At 41.4% G+C, this 23,952-nt stretch overlaps 1 protein-coding gene across 6 annotated transcripts in view; it reads right to left on the reverse strand.

Annotated features, from left to right (window-relative positions):
• The window catches only part of filip1b (filamin A interacting protein 1b), a 60,240-nt gene that overhangs the window by 1,472 nt on the left and 34,816 nt on the right, over positions 1-23,952 (reverse strand). For 2 of the 6 annotated variants that reach the window (XR_520690.1, XM_008294645.1), the window contains exons 3-7: positions 22,659-22,835; positions 20,751-20,929; positions 7,267-10,051; positions 7,082-7,146; positions 4,905-4,962 (exon numbers count right to left, since the gene is read on the reverse strand). Coding sequence is in view for 5 of the 6 variants with exons in the window: in XM_008294645.1 (XP_008292867.1) it covers positions 4,905-4,962; positions 7,082-7,146; positions 7,267-10,051; positions 20,751-20,929; positions 22,659-22,835 (3,264 nt within the window). In the remaining variant the exon portion in view is untranslated. Of the gene's footprint in view, positions 1-4,254; positions 4,963-7,052; positions 7,147-7,266; positions 10,052-20,750; positions 20,930-22,658; positions 22,836-23,952 lie in introns of those variants that run through there. The other 4 variants (XM_008294643.1, XM_008294644.1, XM_008294647.1 and 1 more) reach the window with 3 other exon arrangements.

Below are 23,952 nucleotides of genomic sequence, written 5' to 3' on the forward strand. Positions count from 1 at the left end.
AGACATTTTAATGCAGAAATATCATGGTACTTTTCATTTCCGAAATAATTGGACAACTTACAAATAACTGAAGAGTTCATTTGCAAAAACAGATAACTCCATTTTTGTATATTTTCAGAAAACTTATTTTTTTGTTGTTTGCTTAAGATAATATCAATCAAACTGAAGTTGAGTGGATTTGACTCAGTAGAAATGACATGACAAAAATAGAGATAACTTAAGTTTGCTTGATATTGTCTCAGGTAGACGATGGAAAAGTGGGTTTTCTGAAGGTTTGTGAAGATGGAGTTATCGGTTTTTGCAAGCGAACTCTTCAATCGGTTATCAGTTCTGAGAACTTTGTGAAAAACGTCTTGGTGCAAGGTCGACTTTTTAGCTTTCTTTTGTACTTTCGACCACATTTCATGGACTTCTTCAGCTTACTGAGTCTGCTGTGTTGTAATGGAGATCGTATTACATCCCGATCTCCATGACAACTGTAAGTGGACCTTAATTAAGGATGTTTTTGTCATATCCGTTTTGCTAATCAATAATTATGTTACGTAAGTTGTGAGCAGTTCAAATGTCACTTGTATTCTGAGAGAGTCTATCAGCAAAAAATATAAGAACAGATATAAGAGAAATACCTATATCATATTTATATATATATCCAGGCTAAGTGAATTATTATATATTTGCATGAATAATGAACAGATGAACCAACATTGAAAATAACTGCAAGTTAAACTCCTTGTCTCATGCTTATAATGATATTTATATTATACTGCTACACAGGTATGACCCAGCCTGCTCCCAGCTGAACTGCAGCATAAAAGTTGTCCCACACGGATCGTCTAAGCTGTTTTCTCAGAGGAACAGGACACTGTATGACCAGGCTCTGATGTGATTTTCATAATCCTGTTCAGCCTTTGATCTTGTTCCCAGGACGAGCATTTGATCCACCTAAATCTGAGCAGCAGCCTTGGAGGAGTCATGGCCAACCTGCCGCGGCTGAAACAAAGACACTCATCTTGTGTGATTCAGTGTTTTACACTCTCCTCGTGTTTACCCTCCTGTTTTCCAGATGCTTCTTTTCAGACCTCACTGCACTGTTTAATATCCGGCCTTCCTTACATCAGCGGGATTTCCCACTCTCTCATTCTCCTGGCTCGACTCTAATTAAGGCAGCAGAGTTTATTTGTTGAGATCACATCAATTCCTTTGGCTCCCTGGTCTCCTTTCAGAAAACACGATAGCCTTCAGGTAATTGTGGTTTATTGATGTGTGTTTAATCAGAGTTTGCAGGTAGACGGCCATCAGAGGACGTATGAAGCTGCTACTGCTGCAGGTTTACGAGTTGGAGGTGTCACATTTGTAAATGGATTGGTTTCTTCCTGGAGTAAATCTTGTGCCATTATATATTTTTGTACGTGTCCACAAGAGGGAGCTAAATGCTCACTATCTCCTATGCAACGCCTATCAAATGCCTATGTAGTAATCTACACTGTATGCTAAGAGCACAGCTGTGCGGAAAAGTTGGTGATAAGTAGCTAGCTAGAAAATGATAAGTGTGTGTCCATCACACTTAAGATGGTGGCAACTGAGCCACGTGAAATTCAGGGATGCGTGTTCACATTTGGCACATTTGGATGGGACAGGAGGCGTGACCTCGAAACCAAGACTCCACCCCGAGGTCACTACTGCTGCACACTGGTGGTCAGCTTCACTAGCACAAGATGGCAGCAGCCGTTTTTGCCATGTTTTGCTTCACCTTTTTGCACAGTGGCAGGAAGTAGTGAGGCTTTGATTCATTTCTTGGCCTCTTGCCTTCTCTGGACAACTTAACATGCCAATATACACCGAACAGCCACAACATTAAAACCACCTGGCCAATCAATAAGCCCAATAAATCCTGGAAGTTGCGAGGTAAGGCCTTCATGACAGACAGTGTTTTCCAGCACATCCCAACTGATGCTGGATTAGATTGAGATCTGGGGAATTTAGAGGTCAAGTCTACACCTTGAAGTCTTTGTCATGTTCCAAGCTCCCCGTGTGCATCAACAGGCTGTTTTCTACTGCAGGAACTTGCGAGACGTTCTCTGGCATCTCCAACCTTTGAACATGTTCCAACCACATAAACTACCCCTATCAAACCTCTGTCAGGGCCATTTTCAAAGGAGTAACAAGTACCTACTTCAAGGTAGGTAATTCCAAGCATTCTTTAATTTCTGATGTGCTCACAGGACTGTAGTTACAGCTGGTAAATACTATTTGTTGACTGGACGGGCCAACTACAAAGGCGTTTCCGTTATGTTCATGCCACTTAGCAGCAGAATGCTACCTAATAAGTCTTGGGTCACCAATAACCCTGTCTCTGGTTCTTCGGTTGTCTTTCTTTGGATGACTTCTGTAAGTATTAACCACTGCCTAACAGGAGCACACCACAAGACCTGTTGTATTGGAGATGCTCTGACCAAGTCGTCTATCTGTCACAGTTTGGTCCATGTTGAAGTCTCTCAGATTGTGGTGTTGCATTTTTCCTGTGTTCAGCACATCAACTTCAATGAACTTGACTGTTCATTTGCTGCCTGACAAATCCTATCCCCTGACAGATGACATTACACCAAGATAATCTGTATTATTCACTTCACCTGTCAGTAGGCTTCATGTCGTGACTGACTGGTGTATATAGAAACTATGGGGAATGAAGAGATGCAACAAATGGTCCCCAGCTGGTATCAGATCAGGAACAATGCGGTTTTGAACAACTAGATTACTGAATACCTTTCTCTGTAATTTCTCCCTTCATGTTTGGGTTAAAGAATTTAGTTTTTTGGGGAAAAAAGGTAGTATTACCATGGAATCAGTTGGTTAGCTGTAGGCTATTGGCAGTTCCTGTTTTCACAACATACCTTTCCACTGCAGGAAGTCAATGAAGGTGCAAGGTGGCGCACATGTTCACAGGAACGGGTTTCTAATAGTCCCTGTGTAGGATCCACCATACTCATGGGCTGCTGTCATAATTTTGCAACAACTGTGATTGCAACATCAATTCTGAGCGCACCAAACTAGTGACATGTAACAGTTACAGGACATCCCTCCAGGGATATAGTACATATGAGACAATGGCAGCAACCGAGATGGTTGCGTTGGCAGTTGTGACGAACTTTAGGAGAAAACTGTGCCTCGAAGAGGACATTCAAATGGCACTTGTTGTTAAACCAATTATCGTCAAGCTCTACCTATAAGAGTATTTTAGGGAGTTGGTACTTTTTCCTTCCCTAAAAAGGACCCTCAAGGAGTTTCTACAAAGGTGGCTCTTGTGGTCAAAAGAAGCTCAAAGGTGCAGACTGCCCTAAAAAAGTCCACAAGTTCCTGCAGAGATAAAACAGCCTGATGTACCCATGGATGCAGCAGTGACTGTTACTGGATCACTTTGATACTGAAGAAAACTTAAGATGATATAGGGAGTGTTTTTTTCCGGGTTCAGACTACACTATATCTGCATTAAAACAGCCCTTAAACATTGAAGGAATCTGAGGAACTTTTAGGCTAAAATTGAAGACTGTAGTGTATTAAACTTGTTGACAACAGTTGTTGCATCATGATGTCAAAAACAAGTAGACCACTATGCCAGAATATTTTTTTACCTTCTTCTCTGTTGCATGATCACTTCCGAAGCATGTCTATAACATTGACCAACAGGACAATGTTGCATTTTTGGTACTCGCTCCCATCAAATTCAATCATAGCTTACCATAAGCTATGATTGAATGATATGTGTAATCTGTCACAGCAAGAATTTCTGACTCTATAATCAGCTAGTCAGACATGGTGACCATTTTATCAGACAGAAGTATTGTCTTGTCCAAACTCACCATTAGTGGAGTCACTGCATGTGTATTATAAATCTGGCAAGAAATAACTTCTGTGGAGCTACTTTCAACCTCAAATACAGGATGTTGTTTTGTTTTTTATCATTTGTTGGGAAATTACCTTTAAATGACCGAAGAAAGTCATTACTCAAAACTTATCCAGTTAACTGGATTTATATAGCTGTGATGTACAAACTCGGTGCAGACACCTTTCAGTTTTCATTAAATGTGCTATTATTTTCACACAGCCCAGTAAGCGCTGTCAATTAGTTTTCATCATGATTCATTCATGTTGAGGTAAGCAGCATGGGTTAATATCATGTATGTTACACAATGCTCTCTCACAGACACACACACACACACACATACACACAACAAAATGAAATCTACAAAGCAATGGTTGCACTTGGTTCAGAGATAAATAGTTTTTATTTCGGTGCCTGTCACAAATGATGGCAGTTCAAACAATTCACAGTGCCTCATTAACTGGAGACTTCCATGAGCAGTGGTGAAATAAACACATGCTATAAAAATATGAATGATGAGATTAAAGGTCTAAACCTACTACCAGGGAGAAGCAGGATGGAGTTATTCAAAATGCATCTAAATCAGCAGAGCTTCTCATGCAAAGAAAGCTGCATCAACATAAACCCTAAAAACCTAAAAACCTTCCCCTCCAATGGCATAAATATTACCTGAAGACATGCATAGTAGCAAACTGAAAGTCTGACTGACATTAAATTATGTTTTGAAAGCTAAGCTGTTGGAAAAGGTGCCATTACACAGTCCCAGTGGTGAATCTATACAGATGTGGCCTGTCTGTCATATTTGGCAGCAGATTCGGTGATAAACTCAGTCATGAGAGGTTTGTTCTGAATCGTTGCCGTGGCAGTGTGTTAGGCCCTCAGCTCTTGCCTCCTCCTGCAGAGGCAGAGCTGCACAAGGTCGACTTCCTCAGCTCGATTTTCATTGCCTGGCCCTCGGCCCGCGACTCTAACCTCGTCACCGTGGACACGCCCAGAACCGCCTTGCTGCTGCTCGGTTTCATACCTTTTGACACAGGGATCCGTGTGGAGGCGCTCCGAGCTGACTGCATGTCTGAACTGGGCTGGAAAAACCAACAACAGACCAACATGAGACACAGGGAAAAGTCTGGATGAGAAACACAAAACAAAATGGTGATTTGTTGTTTTCACTGCTACATTGAAAGACGGATTGCAGTTAAAGAAAATAGGAACACTCCAGTAAGCATGGCTTTGCTTCCGTGATCACTGTTCTTAGTGACGATGGGTCATTTTGGTAAAAGGCCCACCTACTGGCTGCAGACAAAGAAGCTCTGAAAAGCCCCAGTGTCCCAGTGTTGTCTGAAGTACCTTTGCCCCAGCAAAATGTTTTCTATTCTCTCTTGTAATAACTTTTGCATTACCTTGCAGTGAAACTCTCATTTACTGTGAGCCACAGAGCTGGATTTTAGTTCAGTTTTATGCATTATGCAGTAGAAAGTTGTGCCCACGGCGACAGTCTGTGCTCACTCAGCTGTGGCTGCACCACTGCATTACCATAACAGAGCGGTGATGATGTGATGTGATGCATTTGTTGCTCATTACTCATTTAAAAAGGCAAATATCCAACAGTATCAGGCTGCTGGCTTGTGAGCACAGCTGCAGCTGCTCTGCCTGGCTGTGACGGGTGAAGCTGTAGTTGAACGTGTTCACTGCTTGGACTTCAGCAGCTATGGATATTTATCACTGGCTAGGTGGTTACCAATACAGTACAGGAGTTCAGCAGTACAGTAGCTTTGGTAGAACGCTTAGCAAAACTGTCACTGCAATGACAATCATCAGTCATGGTACATAATTTGTCACAATCAGAATTGTACCAACCAATAATCACAGTCGAAGCTGTGTCAAGTCTGCAGTCATGATATGAGCACAGCTAAAGTCTGTCAGTCAGCCTCAGCAGCAGTAAACCAGAGAAATGGGCGAACCAGTTACAGTTGTGCTGAAGGTGCACCGACTTTGTATGTAGTTGCAATAATCTATGGTCTACTACGTAATACAGGTTAGTGTATGATAATATGGTATACAGGACAAGCGTTAATGCAAGGTAATGCAAAAGGTATTATGAGAAAATGCAAAATACTCCAAGGGGATGCAAAACACAATGCAAAGGACGACAACAGCACTTTGTTTCCACTGGAGACGAAAGACCTTTAAGGCACTTTTTTTCCTCAACCAGCATGTCCCTCGGAGTCCTAATGCTCAGTGATGGATTTAGCCCTGAGAACGTTTTTTGGTTTCAGCCTTTGACTATTTTTTTTTTTTTTTTGCCTCTCAAATTTGATTTAGTTTAATTTTTTTGAAAAAAAAATATTTTGTTTAAAATATTCTTTTAGTGGACTTTATATTCTTCTTGTGTCTCAGGCTACAACCACACTACAACGTTTAGCATCTAAAACAAAAATGAGCTCAATCCAGACCTGTCCATACAAACATGCCTAAAAACGCATTGCTTAACCATTCACTTACACTGGGCATGCAGGTGCTGGTGTAAACATGAAGCAGGGAGATGATTGCTTAGTTGTAACAAATACAGCGGACCAGAGATTTCCTTACTCAGAGCAATGACGAGGTGGAACACAAAAAGTAAGTAACACAAGCTAGTGCTCTTGTTGCCTTTCAGAAAACACTGATGTAATAAGAGTCTGACAAATCCGGGAGGGGTAGATAGTGACACTGAACAGAAAGAGAACATGGTGAGTCTGCGTCCTCATTTCCACTTACTCTGCTGATCCAGGCTAAAATACAATCCTGGAACTGATTCACACTGAAATTGTGTTTAATCAACAGCTTGTCCACAAAGTCTTTGCTTTTCAACCAAATTCCACCACATTTAACCTCATTTTGGTTACCTTAAAACCACCAGATCAGTGCTTACCAGGAACAATTACACCAGTGTGTTTGGGTTAACCAGGGCTCACCTTCTTGCATATTAATAAACACCAGAAACCTTAAAAAAAAATCTTTAAATTTTAAGTGCTCAAAAGTCAAACATCCTCTGTGCTCGCTAGCTGCCTACATTTAGTTCAAAGGAGTGAATTTGTCAGTTGGTAAATTTGTGTTTGTCTCTACCATAATATCTTTAAAGGTCTCTGTGGAGTCTAGTGCAATGGTAGATCATTCCAATGTTAGTTCATACCATGTGTTTATAAATCTGCTTTCGGATACCTGGAGAGAGTGCTATCTAGGAAGCACACGCCACCTGATTTCATTTTGAAACATTTTAGAAGTAACTGCAAAGTAAGAAATTAGACATCTTTCAGATATTTGTGTCAATAAATATATTCACGCCTGCAGAAATGTATTCAAAGACAAAGACAGATGAAGGACATTAGAGTTATTGAAGCTCTTACCACTGACTGTGTCGGCCTGGAGGCTGCTGAGGTGATGGGTGTGATTGTGATGCTGCTCGTCATTTTGCTCTGAGTCGTCTTCCCCGCTGAGGCTTGGCGTGGGGAGCGGAGGACTGTTCCTGTCGGCGCCTCCTTGCTTTCTGAACTCAGACCGACGGGCCTCAGTGTGAGCAGAGGACTGCTGCAGGCTTCTGAAGGCCTTTTAAACTGTGGACCCAAGTGGATGTGGATCTTGTTGTCCTCTGTTGTGATGATGTTGCTGTTGCCGTTGTATTTCCTGACAGGTGCAGGCCCCGGCTGCTTCTCTGGGGTCATCTTGATAACTGTGCGACCTGAGGTAATTTCGTGAGGCTCAGATAAAGCACATGCCTCAGCTACAGGAGTGGTGCTGACTGTTATGATGGACACCGGCGACTGAAGGCTGCCGCAGCTGCTGCCATTGGTCTTGTCTGGACTCTTTGCCCTGGAGATGGTGGTTATTGTGACAGGAGATTTGGCTCGATCCAGACCTCCCAACCCGTCACAGGTCTTGGCCTTTGAGGTCACAGTTGTGGGTTTAGGGACGATTGTGATACGAGGTTTCTGAAGACCAAGAGTTGGGATGATGGTCGTGCTGGAGAAGAAGTCCTCTGCTCGAGGGCTGGTGATCTCCAAGGTGGCAGTGCTGTTCTCGTGATCCGGAGTCACTCGAATGTGTAGAGGCTGACCTGGCTTTGGGGACATGGTCACTTCAGGTGGATGGAGCAATGATGCCCCATTGGTCTTCTCAGGAGTGGTCTGAGTGAGTGTGATGGCCTCCTTCTTTTTCATCCAGGGTATCCAAGACTTTTTTGCCCCAAGTTCTGCTGAAGCTGGAGGGTATCGTTCAAGAACCGTCGGCTTTTTAAGGCCGCGTTGTCTTAGGTTGCTCATTAAGTGGTTCTCCTCCAGAACTGATTTCCGGATAAAGCCAGCTGCTGTCTCATCCTCAGCAGGCTCACTGGCCATCACATCTGTCTGGACTGCTGTGGAGGTAACCGGGACATCAACCATCCTTCGGCCGTTCATACTGGGCCTCAATGCCCGACTGTAGCGTTTGGTGGCTTCCAGTTCTTTGGTAAGGTTCTCCACTTCGTGACTCATGCTCTTCTTCTTCTCTTCCTCCTCCATGAACCTCTGCTGGAGGACTGAAAAATCGACCTGCAGCTGGGAGAGCTGGTCCTCCTTGTTCATTAGTTCATGGATTTTCTCCTTCAGAGCCTGGACGTCAGCCCTCAGTTCTCTGGTTTTAGCTTCTTCCAACTTGCAACGAATTCTCAGCTCAGCCTCCGGACTCATCACTTCGCCTTTCTCTATGGCTTTGTTTCTGGCAATCTGACTTTTCATATCTTCCAGCAGCTTGGAGAGGGTATTTGCTTTATCTTGCTCTGTTCTGAATTTCTTCTCCAGTAGATCATACTCATCCTCAGTTTTCATTAAATCTCCTTCCACCACCTCGAGTTGCTTGAGTCTGCTCTTAAGTCTTTCGATTTCTAGTGTGAGCTCTTTTACTTTGTTGTCTTCATCTGGATTTCTCTTATTGCCTTTGTTGGCCCACTTTCTCTGCATTTCCCTGTCTGTCTCCTCTAGTCCATCCATTCTTATTTTCATTGAACTCAGTTTGTTATTTAACTCCTTACACTTTTCCTCTTCACTTGCAAGCTTATTTTTTAAATCATCTTTCTCCTTAGTGAGAGATGTCACTTGAATCTCCATTTCTGATTTGAATTTGAGAAGCTTTTTGCTCTCCTCAATGAGCTTCTCTGTAACCTCTGTAACCTTACCCTGCTCTGCTTTAAACATCTTACTTAAATCATCACTCTTCTGTTCCTCTTGCTTAAGTCTCTCTGCCATGTTTTTCCTTTCATCCACCAGTATAACTGTGAAGGACTTCAGCTTCATGAGGTCGTCTTTGAGGACCATTTCTGCCTTTTCAAACTTCGACTCTGAGGACTCTAGTTCTTTCAGTCGGTTTTTCACCGTATCCAGCTCACCAGCCAAATCCTTCACCACACGTTTCTCTTTTTCCAGGTTTGTGTGAAGCTGTGAGCACTCTGTTTTGCTCCTGTTGAACGCCCCCTCCAGCTTCTCCAGTTCAACCATTCTCTTTTGGAGTTTGTCCACCTCCAGCCTCAGCTCCTTGCTGTGGTTCTCCTCATCCTGCAGCCTCTTCTTCAGCTCCCTGCACTGAGTCTCTGTTTTCGTGATCTCCTCATCCTTGCCCTCCATCTCCAGGACCCTCTTCCGTAGGTTCTCCAGCTCCGCCATGAGAGATGAATTCCCGCACTCCCCTTTGCTGATCTTCTCCCTCAGCTCCTGCAGGTCCTCCTCTGATTTCTGCAGAACTTTGTTGCTCTCTTCCAGCTCTTCAATTTTCTGTGCCAGTCCAGACAGCTTCAGCCTCAGCTGCCGGCTTTGGGACTCTTGGTTAGCCAGCTTGGCCGTCATCTCCTCGTGCTCCTGCATAAACTTGGCTGCTTTGTGCTCCAGCTCGGCCTCCAGCTTGAGGACCTTCTGGCCGTCCTCCTTGGCGGTGTCGCTTACAGCCACCAGTCGCTGCTCTTTTTCTTGCAGCTTTTGAGTGAGGTCCTGGACTTTTTGGCTCTGCTGGTCGATCTGCTCGATGTGCAGCTGCCGCTCGTCTACCAACATCAGGGCAAAGGACTTGAGCTTAACCAGCTCAGCTCTGACCTTTTCCAGCCTCCTGCTGTGGTCCTTGTCTTTACGAGCCTGGTAGGCCTTCTCCTGCTCCAACAGCCTTTTGAGTCTGGAAACCAGAGACAATGCAAGATGTCAATGGAAGTCACAAACAAACATTTTTAACAGACAGATGTCCATTCTGAATCAATTTTACAAAATGTTTAGAAATTTGATGATAAGCATAAATACTACAAAAAGAAAGAATGCAAATTACTATCAGCCACCATGTGTATTCTCATTTTAACCATAGTTTCCAATTTGCCTGTATCAGATGGGAATATATGGTACTACTAGGAGTTCATTAATGGTAAGAATTTCAGCGGCAGGTCAGGAACTAAGACCTTGAAGTCATTCTTACTTTGCATTACCGAAAGAGAACACGGTTGGATTTATCTGGGTTTTAATGGTTTCCACAGTGTTCAAAAAAATGTTTAAGAGCCCTAAGCTTCTCAAGAAGAAATTCATGGGACAAATCCTGATAATTAAAGCAGCTCTGAAAACTTGATTTTAACATCTGGAGCACCAAATGAACAGGTTCTTATCAAACAGACTAGTTAATATGAAGCATTTTCTCACTGTCACAGAGATGGACAAACCTCAGTGAATCGAATAAATGATAATTGCAATGCATACTTTGGACTTCTGTGTATAAAAGGGACAAGAAGCTGTGTGAAGAATAAAAATAAGGTAATTTTCCCCACATTTTCGCTTTCACACACTTGTTTGGTGATCCATCATATAGTTTATTTTGCAGTTAAATCCAGAGTCTGTTTTGTTTTTTTCTGGGGGCATGTTTTGCATATTCTGAACCTTCGGCTAGCAATGTGCTCCAACTCTATTCTCACAGTATGTTCAGACAAAGTAAATCAAAATTCCACTAATTTTCTTGTTAAAATTTTATTGCTGGAGTGTGTTCTCTCTTTATTTGCTCTCAACAGCCAATGTAATGACGTGTCCTCATACCTAAAATTTGATGACTCCCAAAATGAATATAAATAATGAATATAAATACAATTACTAAAATATTTTGGTGAGGTTTAGGTACAGATCATGGTTTAGGTTAAAATCTAGCAGCAACCTCCAGGTCGGAAAAATGAAGCCAACATGGAAGTGCCAAAAACTGCAGTTCCTTGAATGTCCACTTGAGGCTGGATCCAAAAGCAAGTTATTCTCTATAGACCTTCATATTAAAGTGTCCAACTTGACAGAAGAAATAAACATGTTACAGCCTGATACAAAACACAATTTTGGTCTCTATAGCTAATTTCCTTGTTCCTTATCACCGTACAAGGGTAAATATTTATATATCTCATCAGTTTACATTTTATTGAGGCTTAAATTTATACAAAATTAAGTGACAGGTGGGTACCATAACAGGACAGTACACGACCCAGAGATGTTTCCACCTCAGCTCCCATCCTTCCCCACCTCCAGCTCATTTCTGGATTAGCCAGGAGTTAGATGGTGACGGCCAGAGCACCTGCAAGTTTCTAAACCACTCTTCAAGAAACCCGTGGGTGCTATCAGGAAGGGTTTATCCATCTTTATGTGTAGGCTGAGGTCGTGCCTCATAAAAGGAGCGACAGTGACGGCACCACTTGTTACCTGAAAAGTTGGTAGATTTTACATGCACTTATTCGCAACACTACAAGAAGTCACCGATGTCGTTTTAACCCCCTTAAACAATCAACCAACATTGTTATATTTCTGGTGAGAGCGAGCAGAGCTGTATAGATGTTAGCTGCAATATACCTGGCACCTGAGTTCATGCTTGTGTGACAGCTCAGAATCAGAACTCACCACAAACTTCTTTGTCTCATCTCTGAAAGTTAAAGATGTAGATTCATGAAGTGCAAATTATCCTCTCGTGCTGAAACATTTGCAACTCATGAGGATGTGTGTTTGCCTGAGTTTGCATCATCCCTGGAAATTTACATCTAATTACTCCCACTCATGTTTTTCCATTGAATTTGTTTGCAGTTGTGCCACCACTTAAACTCACTGCGCATTCTGTGTGAACTCACCTTTACAAGACTGATTTTGAAAAAGAGAATAATGAAGCTATCTCTGACACACAGATTTACTAGGAATCTTCATAGTCATGACCATGTTTATAATTTCACTCACTGAAAATCGCACCAAACTACCAGATGAAGTAATACGAAGAGGCACAAAGTTCTTAGATCTCTACTTGCTCTTTGTAGATGTTTAACCAATCTCTGCGGGAGTCTGTGTGTGTCTGAAAGAGAGACCGCAGCCGCTTCATGCACAATTACATCAGACACTTAAACACACAAACAGGTCTCAGCACTGTCCGACAAGTGTTCTGCAAATTTGGATCAAAAACCAAACCAAGCACAAACTCTACACAAACACCTTTACGGCTTTCTCCTCCTGCTGTTAAAACCTCTTACTCTCAAACTCTGCTCAACTTACCAACCAGCTGGGATGCACGACAGGTTGATCCATATCTGAGCGAGTTTTTGAAGCTGTGCAGGAGCCAAACTGCTGCTGCTGCTGCTGCTGCTGAGAGTCTCTGGGGGTCAGAGAAGGAAGGAAGGAGGGGCCCCGACTCCACGGGGAATTAGCCATCACATTCCAAACATGTCATCGGTGGACAATGAAAAAGGTGGATGTTGTGCTGAACAGCGCCGCTCGGCTGGCTGCTGATGTCACCCACCCCTCCACAAATGGGCCACAGAGGCCCTGCCCTTGTTTGGACACTGAGGAGGAGGAGGAGTTCAAGTCTTCTCTCTAGCTGTTTTGTTCTCCCGCAGGGGAGGAGGCGCGACTGGACAGCAGGTGACATAACACAGAAATCCACTTTCAAGTTCAAACGTCTCCTCTTTCTGATCCTTTTCCTAAAATGTCGCTCCAGTTTGCTGTAACCGTCTGCTGCCCGTCTCAGCAGAGTTTCCATAGAAACAAGGCAACAATGCAAGGCGAGACTTTTTGTTTTGGAGGGGACAATGTCAAACTTGCACTGCCTTTCTTTTTTTAATCCCCCTGTATCGTGCAAAGGCAAAGGACATGGATATAAATTCTCCATAGTGGCTAAATTGTATGTGTGTGAGATCATAGCTTCAGACAGCAGAGGAGGCCTGTGGTTTGCATTGCAGCGGCTCCTCAATGAGCCAAATATGAGCAGTGCAAAGAGTTTACAGATGCAGAGGCTTTCTATCGCTGCTCTTCATTATTTCAAATCCATGTTGTACATAAATATCACCGGGACGAGAGAGAACATTATTTGTCTGTGTTTTGCGGTTTAGTTTGCATTTTTATTGGCTGCTTGTAACTTTGGAGATGTGGGAGGAAACCTCTTGTTCTGCTGCACACATTCCAACTCTTGCTGGACAAAAAGTGAGAAGGTTCCTATAAAGCAAGTGACAGCATCTTTTTGTCATTTGTTGTTGACAAAATGTCCTCTACTGCGACTGTCACTGCACCAGATAATAACATCACTTCAGACTGTTCTGCTGGAGGGCTTTTTTTTGTTTTTTTTTAGAAGAATATTTAACAGTAAAAGCAGAGCAAGAGAAGAGCAACAGCACAAAAACATATCTCTATTGTCTTCTCATTCGCTCGGTTCCAATGTCTGCTTTCTCATCATCAAATCCTCCCACTGCTCGCCAAAGAAAAACTGCATGAAATGAGTAACAAATGGTCACATTGTGGAAAACAAACCACCGCTGGTCCAGACTAAAATATCTCAACAACTAATGAATGGATTGCTGTGACACTGGGTGCACACATTCATGTTCCCCTCAGGATGAACTGTGGTAACTTTGGTGATCCTTCTGGCTTTATATCTGGCACCATCTTCAGGTCAACATTTTAATTTGACCAATGTTTTGGTTAGTGACCAAACAGTCTGAAAAACTAAAGATATTCCCACCAGCCTCAGCTGTAGTTTGTGCTCAGGGCTATGTTGAAGATGTTATTCAATTATTTAACCATCACTGAAGCAGATTAATCCCACTGGGAAACTGAAGGAAGATTTTTCCAGGGCTTCGGCATTACAAGCTACAAAAAATACAACCCAACAGCAAGCGCACAAATTAAATAGTTTTGAGTAATGGTAATAATGTTTAAAGAGTCACCAGACGATGGTTTGCAATGGAGCCATTCACCACAAAGTTTAAATCTGTTCTGATTCAACTTTATTTACTTCTGTAAACTATTCTCAGCTTTCCCATCTCTGGTTGTATATTTAAAATGAAGAGCAGGTAAGTGTCCTGTGATCAAAGATTAAGACTAGAAGATTAAAAATGTTTGCAAAAAAAAATGATAGAAGTATGATGATTTAAGAATGGTTTTCTAAATATTAACTCTATATACAAACACACAAGCTAAGATTGGGAATGTGGTAATATTGCACCCGTGTTTCAGTCCTGTCAACTTCATGGTGATATCAGTGGAAAAGTCACCAAAAGGCTGTTTTCACTGCAGGAACTTGTGGGCCTCTTTATGGAACCTTTGACCGTGTTCTCTAGTAGAACCTGTTTCCGAGCTGGTTTCTGAAGAGAGAAAAGTAGCTACTAGAGGTTAGGGACTCCTGAGTGCCTCTGAAAGACTGCTATGAGGGTCTTTGTCAAGTAGCAGTCTCCTCCTCTCAACAATCTGCGTCAAAATTGTAAATTCAACATATAGACTAACATAACAAACCTCCATTGCTCTGTTTCCTATGTGCTCACTGAATTAGAGTAACATCCAGCATTTACTATTTATTGTGGTTTTGGTACACTCGAAGTTAACGGGGCAGTTGTTGGATTCTACACCACAGTCAAAACAGAAATGCTAAAAGCTAGAAAGGCAGATTAGGGAGATGCTCCTATTGAAAGCCACCTCGTGCCTGCCCTGAGTTCCTGCAGTGGAAGGCTTCATCCCATTGGACTGTGAACAGACATCCAGCAGTTGTTGAGATGGTCCATTCTGGAACAAAGTAGTGGACTGATGCACCTATAGTTCCTACCTCCTGACCCCCATCATCAGAACCTGGACCTTGGGGGACCGAGCCTTCCTGCTGCCCCCGCCCTCTGGAACTCCCTCCTTCAGCTCATTAGACAATAGGACTCTCTCCAGAACTTCAAATCACAGCTCAAGACCCACCTGTTCAAACTGCCGTTTCCTCCTTGACCACACTCTCTACTATCATACAGCAATACTTCATTCTCCTCTATCCACTGTGTTTCCCTTTGTATGTTTTTTGTAAAGCGTCTTTGAGTTTTTTAAAAAGCGCTGTGTATTATTATTATAGGTTGCTAGCATGGCTAACACGTCTGTATGTGGTGCCAAAGACTACATTTTGTCAAAGGTTGACAAGACTTTGTAAATCCCGTAGAAGCATGTTAACAAACATTATAACAGAGTTTTTTAACAGCAGAAGCAGAACCTCTGGTTAGTTTGACTTTAATGATCTTAATGATATAGAAGTATATGAGATTATAATGTTATAGCAGTTATAGGACTCTTCTGTGCTCACATTCACACAAACAAGTTTATTTTAATATCACAGTCTTCTAGAGTGCAGCTTTAAGGTGTATATACACATATCATATCTAATAATTCTCTTCTTCTCCTACATTTCACTCAGTTTACTCCTCCTTGCTCTCAGAGCATCTATCATTACAGTCTCGCTGGCAGATGATGGCTCTCTGCAGAAAGCCTCTCTGTTCAGGTCTATTCATAGCCTCAGTGCTGACAGAAGCCTGTCAGAGACAGTGAAGAGAGCCCCAAACACTCATAAAACTGAGCCAAGTGGAGCCCACAGAGAACACATCAGACCAGGAGATGCTGATCTGGAGCTAATTAAAGTTATAATTACCATCCTTATTAACATTCTGAACAGATGAGAGCACTTTGACACAGGGGAAGCACATTTGTTGTTGGCTGTATAGGGGGTAAAAAAATGGATTTTTTTTTTAGGCTGCATTTTAACGCAGATTGGAATTGTCCACCACTGTAAAATTACAGAGAATCAAACCTACATTTTTCTGAAGACAGGCCTGGTTTACTGGTCAAAATCCCAACGTCTCAGACCACACAAACCCCTACCACAGTGGGATCAGCAGCCTCAGGGTGGCCATAAGAAAAAGTTCATACATTTGACTTGCTGATACTGATGTGTGTCCCTGCACAACCCTGTTGCCTATTAAATCACATTTATAGACTAGTGAGGTGCAACAGCAGGCGCAACACTGCACAGATTGTGTTTCATATTACCGTAATATAACAAAAATATGAATAAGCAGATTTGCAAATTCTGTATACTAAACATAAGTTAAAAGCTCTCTGTCTATGGACATGGCATCAACAGCAAAACTTTAGTGATTTAGACCTTAAAGCAAGTCAAAGACACTATTTTTGTATGATAGTGGCAATAGTTTGTGTATGAAACTTTGCACCTGAAGGGTTTTAGCATCTTTCAGCTCTTTGTCTTGGTTTTGGTTTCATTACCATGTTGTAGTGGGTCTGCATATGCACCCCTTAAATACATGCCATTTATATACTATAAATATTAGATTGCAGTTATTTATCGCCTTATTTTCTATTAAATTGCTTTGGGAAAATGTAACGGAGCCACAGAGGAGATTTTAAAACAGGAACAACGATTTTTCACATGTAACTTATTACTGGAACTTTTTGCAGCATGTCTCTGTTAAACCCATATTTTGTGTAGTCATGGTTGCCTGTGAGCGTTGTTATGCAAACAGAGCCTCTAATCGAGCAGCAGGATCTCTGCTGGGAATGACATCACCTCAGTGTTCAGGGTCGACCCATTCATGATCTGACCTGCAGTGAATCTGCACACTGACTGTAGCCTGCAGGAATGTGTTATCAGACAGAGCTGAGAGCAGGGAGACATTAACAACAGGAGAAACTTGTCTCATCAGTCAGATTCTGACATATAAACCACAAAGTACAGCCTTCAAAATGACCATGAAGCTGAATCAGCACATCTCAGACAGTTTTGAACAAAAACTGAACATTATAACCTGAAGGGATCATTTATATTCAGGTTTGTCTTTTGACCTGCAAAGCTGTGAGCAGGTTCACAATCACCATGCATGCTCTCCAGACCATCACTGAATAAACAAAGGCAAACAGAGGAGACTTGAAGGACGTGGCTTTGAGCCATGCAGACAGATAAGGGATCCAGAGAACATGAATGAGGTGCAGTGAAGCATTATTCCACATTAGGGCTGTTATCTGAGGTTTTATGGTGCATGGGGAGCAGATGTGATGCTTTATTGTGCAGATTTTCTTTTGTCATCTCCCACATTTGGTTGGTTTGTTTTAACCTTCCAGGACAACAGTATGAGAGAGATCAGGTCATTAAACGCATCAAACAAACCCCTTTTCATGATCACAAACCTTTCTGGTGTTGGAGCTTGGATTTTTTAAATTCCCGAAACCAACAACCTGAGAAGTGACAAATATTTTCTCTATTTTTTGCTGTGCACAGCCACGTACAACATTATAAATCCCTGTGTGAAAGTGTGAGCTGTTGGAGTATCAGTCGGTGAGTCATTATAATGCATCTGTCCTGGTCTGAGGTGAGAGTCTGAGTCCAGAAATGAGATGCATTCGCACTAAAAACTGCTGTTTCACCGGTATTTGAACTGATGCTGGGTACAGCTGGATAACCTGAGGGATCTAAGTGACTCACTGTGGAAAAATTTAGAATTTGCCCTCTTATGATGTGACTATGATACGGTAAATGTTAGTGAAAGAGCGCCATTTGGGTTTAAATAGGTACTTCAATAAAGTCAGAAAACCTTTGTTGCCATTGTTAAAATAATAAACTTGAGGTAATTGAACAGTCAGTCAGTTTTGCTCAGCCATCCATCCACCCTGACCTCCTCCCTATGCTGACTTTGCAGTTGTAAAACTGTGTAACCAACTTTGTCCTTTGGTGCTGTCATTTACCATGAGCAGATGTATTTTTTGTGCACTGTTGATGTCTCTAGAGGTCACTTACCAATCAAATGTGACAGTGGGTCACCTATGGGGTCATATTATTTATGGTGGGATCATCTTCCTATCTCATGTGACAATTTGGTGGGCCAAAATCACATGCAACCCAATTTGTTTGGGAGATACTTTCCACTGGAAAGTTCAGGGAACAACCGTTAAATGCCATGTGCATGTTCCTAACCGGCTAGTTTGTTCTCGTGTTTGAAGCCTTTTTCTCTTCTGTTGACCTATTGGTCATTTGTGCAGCTTATTATTAATGCTGCCTTCAAATGCAACTCACGAGCTCATCATTCCAACATGGGAAGTCACGTAAACCAAATACCTGGCTTTCAAGCGGTAACATGAATCATGTGAACTGTGCTGCTAGGCAACAGCAACACTGGTGTTACTGTCGATGCCAGGGAGACACTTTAGCTAACCATTTAGCAAGCTAATGACTGGGCAATGCAATGTAGGAAATGAAAAGGCATAATTAAGAGATGATTCTGTTGGGCAAAAAAATCAACATTTTCCTCAGACATGATAAATGTACAGAGAAAAACTATCTACTCCTAAAATTACAATGCAATACTGATCATCCAGTTAAACATTAACTCCTTTGTGACACCATACACCTCACAACTCATGCACTTGAAAGTTTTCTGAAAATTTCCGCTGGTGGTCTTGAGTTCTACCAGAAGAGTCATATGGACTCTAGTAAACATGGTAAACATGACCTCATTTGATGGTACAATATGACCCTTAGTTATGCTGCTCTCTAGAGGTCATGTGAGACACCATTAGTGGTGGCCTTTAGTGCCTTCAGTAATATGATCGAAGCAAAGGAGGAAGTTGGATGATGCATTTGTAGAACTGTAAGGTCCTACAACCTTAACAAAGTCCTTGTTTTAACCCCTACTAAGTTGTTTTTGTCTAAACCTACCCATGGCATCATCACATCATAAGAGCTATTTTTCCAACAGTGATTTTTCCTGTCTATCTGCGGCATATCTCCTGCCATCTGTAGGCTCCTATGGGTCATATCAGAGGGACAAAATGTTATATGATGGATAAAGTCCTCCTGTAACTCAGACTCTCGACAACTTCAAGCAAGCCATGGCTGTGCATTACGCTGTGTGCCTCTGATGGCTTGATAAGGCACGAATCATCACCTCTCCTATCAGACCCATCATCCAAAACCTGCTCCGGGTTTTATCTGTTGCTGAGCAAACAAACATGCAGCTGCAAAACATGCATGTTTTTCAGGGACAGTGAATGTCTAATCATGCATTTTGTTCAAACACGTGAGGGTTTTTTTTCCTCCAACACATTCCAAGAATTTGATGCTCTATGTCACATACAGCAAAAGACCACACTGATGTTGATGCTAGGACAGATGGAATACTATCCGCACTGTGTAATCTGAACAGCTCTGTTATAGGACGCTATGGTAGATGAGACTGAGGTTCTAAAGCTGCTGTGTTGTTGATGTGTCATGCTGGTACAGATATTTCTCAGTTTTTTTAATCATTATATTTTGTGCCACAGTCAGAAAATGTAACTTCTCAGCTGCACATTGTGTATACTTAAAGCTAGGGTGACCAAACGTCCTGTTTTTCCAGGACATGTCCTGTTTTCACATCCTGTCCTGGCCGTCCTGGTTGATTTTTATATAAAAAAGTGATGAAAATGTACTAGAGGAGGCATACGTTAAATGTATTGAAATTATAAGGCATTTTTGAGTAAACTTTGAGCATCATTTGAGTATCTCATTGCTGGGCCGAGTGTCCTGGTTTTCGGTAATCAAAATATGGTCACCCTATTTAAACTTTTTTATATTTGGAGGCAGTGTAAACTAACATTGTGCATGAATGTTATCAGGAAAGTGCTAAAGGTGTGTTTACACATTCAGCAAATTCGTAGCAACTTAAGCATTAAAGTCCAAAATGTACTCTCATTTTAGCTCCAGTTTGTACGAGTTGTCATCAACTCCTGATAGAGGCAACATTAGGCTCCTTCACTGTTTTGTACTCCACTGTGCCACCACTTATAGTCTAACTGTGTCTGGCGTCATGACTCTTGGTTTCTGTCCCACTGGAATTTAACCACAGGTGTGTGCCTTTCTATCTGTATTCTATATTCTATATCTATGGTGTCCAAGCAATTAATGGTCATGTCTCAAGCCAAACAGATGCACCTAAACACAAGTTCATTTTCTGATTCTGTAAAATAAATAAATAAATAAAAAATCTAAAAACGTGTTTTCACTTTGTTGGTTTGGGTTAATTCATTCAATTAATTAACATGCAAACCTTTTTTTTTTTTTTTTTAAGAGATCTGAAAGGTTTTCTAAATCTACTGTATCTTATTTTCTTACACTTCTGAACACACCCTGCAGTTTAATTGGATTCAGTCCCACAAACCTGCCGCTGCAAATACTTACTAGAGTACTAATATTAAAAATATTTGAATAGTAATTAATCTGCCGCTGAAAGTAGAGCCCAACAAAAGCCCTGTTTCCTCCTGTTTTTACAGGATTAAAACTACTTTTTTGGAAATTTAGATTTAGATTTTTTACATCATCAGCAGGAACAACGGGCCACGGACAGAGGAGAGTCTGAAAGTGTCCAGAGACAAACTCACACACTGTTGATTTTGGTCTTTTCATGAACTTTCTTCACAATGAGGAAACTATAGAGCAATTCAAAGCTTTTTCTTTAACATTTGAGGCCTGTGGTTTCTTTTAATGCCAAACTAACAAACCCAACACGGTGCTGTAGACCCAGAATAAGACTCTGGAGTTTCCTCACCTCTCCCTCTCCTGCTCCAGCAGGTTGGTGAAGTCGTCGCTCTTGTTCATGAAGTCGGCGTGCTTGCGTTTCTCGTTGTCCAGCTCCATCACGGTGCGTCGGTGACATTTCTCTGCCAGCAGCAGCTGCTCCAGCATCCGTCTGTACGTCTCCTTCTGTTTGTCCTCCAGACGGTCCAACTGAGGGGAAACACGTCAACACTCATTATTAACAACATCTCGCACTCGGGCACCACATCTGCCAACACAATATCCCAAACCATTAGTTATGGTTATGGTGATATTGTGTTTGTGGGAGAGACTCTCTCCACACAATCATGAGCTTTATTCAAATGTTTTCACGCTTACTGCACATTTGTTCTGCCTTTTTTTCTCATGTACACCCTGCAGATTTCTCTCAGCATGGAAAATTACGCTTTCAAGGAGAAACTGCTGCTATTCAACACACCAAAGAATCCGTTTAGGCTCTAATTTCACTCTTTACTTGCATGAAGTCTGGTCTAAATGCACCAGCACAGTAAAAGTTGTTATCATCTGTTGCAGATACCTTCTCTTTAAACTCTTCAACGTCAATTTCAAAAAAGTCCTTGAACATGTTTGCAGTTTGATTTACACCACACTATGTACTCACAAAACAACTGAGTTCAGCTGCTTCCTGAAGGTTTCTGTTCATTCCTCTGAGCACACTGAGGTCATGTTTTCAGTTCTTAGTTTCTCAGAGATTTCTGGACTTTTAACAACTTTGGTGGAGTTTATTCATTCATTAATTTAACCTTTATTTAAACTCAAATACACTGAGGTATGGAGACGATAAACAATAAAAGATGCAGCCACACAAATCGGAAACTTGGATAAGAATGACAATAAAATATTTAGTAACATAATGAAGCCATTAAGAATAACTAGAGCATTCAAATTCAAAAACAAATGAATCGACTCCAACAAAAGCAGCTGGAGGTAAAATAAGATGAGTTTAAAACTCAGCAAGCCATGTCCAGTCAAATGTTACTCTTAGTCATGGAAGAGGTCGACTGGGCACAGGCACTGAACTGACTGCAAACATTTGATATTAGAAGTTAATAATCGCTACAAAGATGCACAAAACCAGGTAAACATACACAAAGACACTCCGAACAACCATGAACAGACAGAGAAACAGCCACAAAGACACTCCAAATAACCACAAAGATGCACACAACAATCATAAGTAGAAAAAACAGAGACTTAAAATGAACACAAAGACATGCAAAATGACATCAAACAAAACAACCACAACGAGAGTCAAAATAACGACAGATGCAACAAAAAATAACCCTGAAGAGACTCAACAGCCACAAAGAGACACAAATAAGCCACAAATAGACACAAAACAGCCATATGACAGACACAACACAAAACAACCTCAAGCAGACTTAAAACAACCACAAAGATGCACAAAACAACCTCAAACAGACTTAAAACAACTACAAGAAGACACAAAAAGGTGTGATGTTTTTGCATTAGGTCTTTAGTGCTGTATGTAGGTACAGTCAGTGTGAACAGACACGTAGAAGTCTGAATATTGAGGCCAAATTTAAGGCCGTTCCCAATAGCCGGCACTGCAATGACAAGATACATTTCAATGACCATTTCTAATCATTTTATGTAATCCATGAAGTTACAGAGTCTTAATATTTACGAATTAAGATACTTTTTAAATGGACGATCTTTCAGTTTTCTAAGTGTTATAATAAAGAACCTGCACCACATGCAGATAACCAACAGAATACGCAGCCTGTACACTGTAAGTTTTATAATACAAATTTAAATGGGGTTTTTGCAATGACTGTATATGGTAACTAAATGCATAAATGAAGAGAAAGTGGAACTTGACATATTAAAATGAGTAGATTGTAAATCCTTTACCCACCTCAGCCATGGGCTTCTCGTACACATCGTCAGTGCTGCTGCTGCTGCTGTGGACGAGCAGTCCGTCTCTCTGCAGGGCCTGCAGGGGTTTGGTGGGCACAGCTGAGCCATAGTGGGCCTCCAGAGTCTCCGGTCTGGTTCTCTCTGACTTCATCAGGCCGATGATGTCCTCTCTGGCCTGAGGAGACACAGCACAGGCTTTAACACACCGACCACACTGCGCTCAGCCATGGAAGGTAGTTTTATTTAGTTTTATGTCGACTGTTTTAGTGGATATTTGTTTCCTGAGTTTTGGGGACTAGTTTTGGTTGATGAGGGTGGAGCATTGCATTGTTTGTTTTTGAGGATGAATAAACTGAATATTTGAACACTGTAGATGGTGCACATGTATGAAACTTTCTTAACTTAAAGTGTTAGAGTCAAAATTGAGTTTTGATCCAAGGTAACACTTCAGTATGAATAAACAATGAGAATGAAAACGGCAATTTCAAGAATATATGACAACAGACAAACAATAAAAACATCAACATTCAAAGAGGCTGAATCAGAAATAAGAAAAGGGAATTACAAATCCAGTAAGGGCAATTAAAGCAAAGTGATAGGAGAAACATAACCGAAAATGTTACAACAAAAGATTACACTGAGTTTTCTTCTAAAACTGAACTTGGACCCTTTCCTGTAAAATAAAATGACATCAATAAAGAATTATACTAAATCCCAGATTACATAGCTTGATGAGTTGACATGATCATTTCAATTTAAAGGTCAAATAAAAAATAATAAACCTCATAATAAATTACATTTAAAGTACATTTAAAAAAAAGCCATTTGCAAGGAGTAAACATTTGATCCTAATCTCTTTGGAAAGGCATCAACTCTGACAAATACAAATGTTAATCAGCTACTACAGGCTTCAACTGAAAAATATACGTATTTTAAAATCCACATGAAAGATTATAAGACACATTTACCTTCATACTGAATCGTCCTGAAACGACAAGATAAACAGACTTGAGTCAAACTGCATTTAAAATGATTCACACTGTCTGTATTTAGGTGAGGTTTATACTCTTGAATATTTGCAAAATGATCTCAGACATCAGCTGAATGTAATGCTACAAACTCCACCCAAGTGGATCAAAAATATTACCTCATCAGTTCCTTTCACACTGATAACATGTGACCCGATTAGATCACACAGCACAATGTGTTTTCTGCTTCTGCTTCCAGGTTTGTACCAGCAGAGAGAGCTGTTTCCTTCATACTGCGTCTCAGACAGCAAGAGCCACGGCACT

Source organism: Stegastes partitus, unplaced genomic scaffold (genome assembly GCF_000690725.1).
Source record: "Stegastes partitus isolate 25-593 unplaced genomic scaffold, Stegastes_partitus-1.0.2 Scaffold982, whole genome shotgun sequence".
In the NCBI taxonomy this organism is placed as follows: domain Eukaryota; kingdom Metazoa; phylum Chordata; class Actinopteri; family Pomacentridae; genus Stegastes; species Stegastes partitus.